This window comes from Propithecus coquereli, unplaced genomic scaffold, assembly GCF_000956105.1.
Source record: "Propithecus coquereli isolate 6110/MARCELLA unplaced genomic scaffold, Pcoq_1.0 Scaffold266, whole genome shotgun sequence".
Taxonomy (NCBI): domain Eukaryota; kingdom Metazoa; phylum Chordata; class Mammalia; order Primates; family Indriidae; genus Propithecus; species Propithecus coquereli.
In genome coordinates this window covers 298,145-300,462 of record NW_012148241.1, presented here as the reverse complement: position 1 = coordinate 300,462, position 2,318 = coordinate 298,145, and the positions used below count along the sequence as shown (strand labels likewise).

The 2,318-nt window shown below is 33.2% G+C and overlaps 1 protein-coding gene across 1 annotated transcript in view; it reads left to right on the top strand.

Annotated features, from left to right (window-relative positions):
• Positions 1-2,318, top strand: part of LOC105812823 (roundabout homolog 2-like) — a 742,657-nt gene that overhangs the window by 680,965 nt on the left and 59,374 nt on the right. The window contains exon 20 of the mRNA XM_012647378.1: positions 1,607-1,867. Within this exon, the coding sequence (XP_012502832.1) occupies positions 1,607-1,867 (261 nt within the window). The remainder of the gene's footprint in view (positions 1-1,606; positions 1,868-2,318) is intronic.

Below are 2,318 nucleotides of genomic sequence, written 5' to 3'. Positions count from 1 at the left end.
CTTAATATAAGAAGTACCAAAATATAAGTACTATGAAGTTGTAATCAATTCCATATGAAGAGGGGGCAGAGAAGGCTTCACAAAACTGATAACATTTAAAGTGAACCTTAAAGGAAGAGCAGGAGCTCATAAGCAGATGATTTGAGAACAGTCACATACAGACCCAGATTTAGAGAAAACATAGGATAGGCTGGTTTTGAGGAAGTGAAGCTAGAAAAATAGGCTGATCAGATAGGGAAGGGTCTTTTAAGTCCAGCTAATGAGTTTGGAATTTTTCTTATATTAGTTACAATCACTGAATAATTTTAAGCATAGATGTGATGTGAATGAAGATTTTAGAAATATTAACCTGTTTCCTCTATGGAAAAAGGTTGGAAGACAAGATGACATCCCAAGAGACTTGGAAAGCTAATAAGTTGGTTTACATCAGGAGACTGATCTACGATTGTGAAGCAGGGATGAAGCACAGCGGAAAGATCCATGAGATATTTAAGAGGTTGAATTTATAAGACAACTATATCCAAACTAATTGATGGGCACAGAAAGAAGTAAAAATCATTGGAAATCAAGAAGGGGGTTGGGGGATGAAGGAAGGGTAAAAGCCTACCTAACAGGTACAATGAACACTATTCAGGTGATGGGCACATGTATAGCCCTGACTAAAGAATTATAAAAGCTATCCACATAACAAAAACATTTGTACCCCCTTAATATTTTGAAATAAAAAAATTATATCCAATAATATTATCTTATCCTCAAGTGTCTTTTTAATGGTATATTAGGATTGATTTGATTTCTGAAAATACTATGACTAGAAAGAATATGTAATAGAAATGCTAATAATTTTGTATCACAATTAACACTTTTTGGATTAATTTTATATATTCTATAAAAATATATTCTGTATTTTTAAGGTACTTAAAATACCTTAAAAATTGCTGTTTTAAAATAATTATTGTATTTTACACTTAATTCATTGACAAGCTAGATCTCATGTTAAATGTTTTTACTATAATAAAAATATTATTTTTAAAATCTTCTGTTTTATGATTTGCATTTAATGTCAGGATAAAGCAGACATAGTTTCTACTGAGAAAATTAAGAGAATCAAAGAGACATTGGATATATTTTATATCAAAAAGTCTTAATGTCTGACATGGAATGAAACAGTAAATAAAATTCTCCAACACTACTTAGATGATCAATCAGCTATATTGGCATATTCTGTTGGTACACAAGTATGAAGAGGAGAAGGAAGTAGTTAAATCTACAGGCACTAAATTCATTAATTGCGGTTAATTAGCAATTTGGTTTTTACACATGAGTAAGTTTGTTGGGAAGTTATTGCCTTTTGTAACTGTGGGGTAGTAACAATTAGCTAATAAGGTCTTTTAAGAATAAATTGAGATATTGAGATAACAGATGTAATTACAATTAGAAATTAAGATAACAGCCAGGTGATTTACTATGATAGCACCAACAACTTGATCAGGAGGAAATAAACTGAGAGAACATTTTAGATATCATACGGTTGCTATTTATTGCCAGTATAATTGTGTGTGTACCTGTGAGTGACAATTTGCATATTTTTCTCATTTAATTTCAGTTATGACAGTGATAGCTGGTGCCCACCATTGCCAGTGCAAACATACTTACACCAAGGTATGGAAGATGAACTGGAAGAAGATGATGATAGAGTTCCAACACCTCCTGTCCGAGGCGTCGCTTCTTCTCCTGCTATCTCTTTTGGACAGCAGTCCACTGCAACTCTTACTCCATCTCCACGGGAAGAGATGCAACCCATGCTACAGGCTCACCTGGATGAGTTGACAAGGGCCTATCAGTTTGATATAGCAAAGCAAACATGGTAAATATCTTCATTAAGTCAAGGGACCCATGCTTTCAACACATGGGAATATTCTTTCACATGAATTCATAAGAGATTTTAATATAGCTACATGGTTGGGGTCAAAAGTGATTTTGTATAACTCCTTAAATATTTAGATAAGAAAATGACTGTAGAAATGTTAAATAATTTGACCAAAGTCACATATTTAGAGAGTGAACTGGAAGAATTCAGATCTGCAGAATTTTAGGCTAAAGGGCTTTTGACTAGACCAGAATCTTTTCTGATTTATGGTTTAGCTTCAAATAGCTTATCCTTGAACACACTTCCGATGTCATAATAAAGGACTCCTTTTAGATTCTTCAAAGTGTCTGTGATTAATTCTGCATGTGGTTGTGAATATGTAAATGTAAGCTTCTGCAAATCACATATGGTCAGTGTCAGTTATGAAAAGGCCTTCTTTAGGATGAAT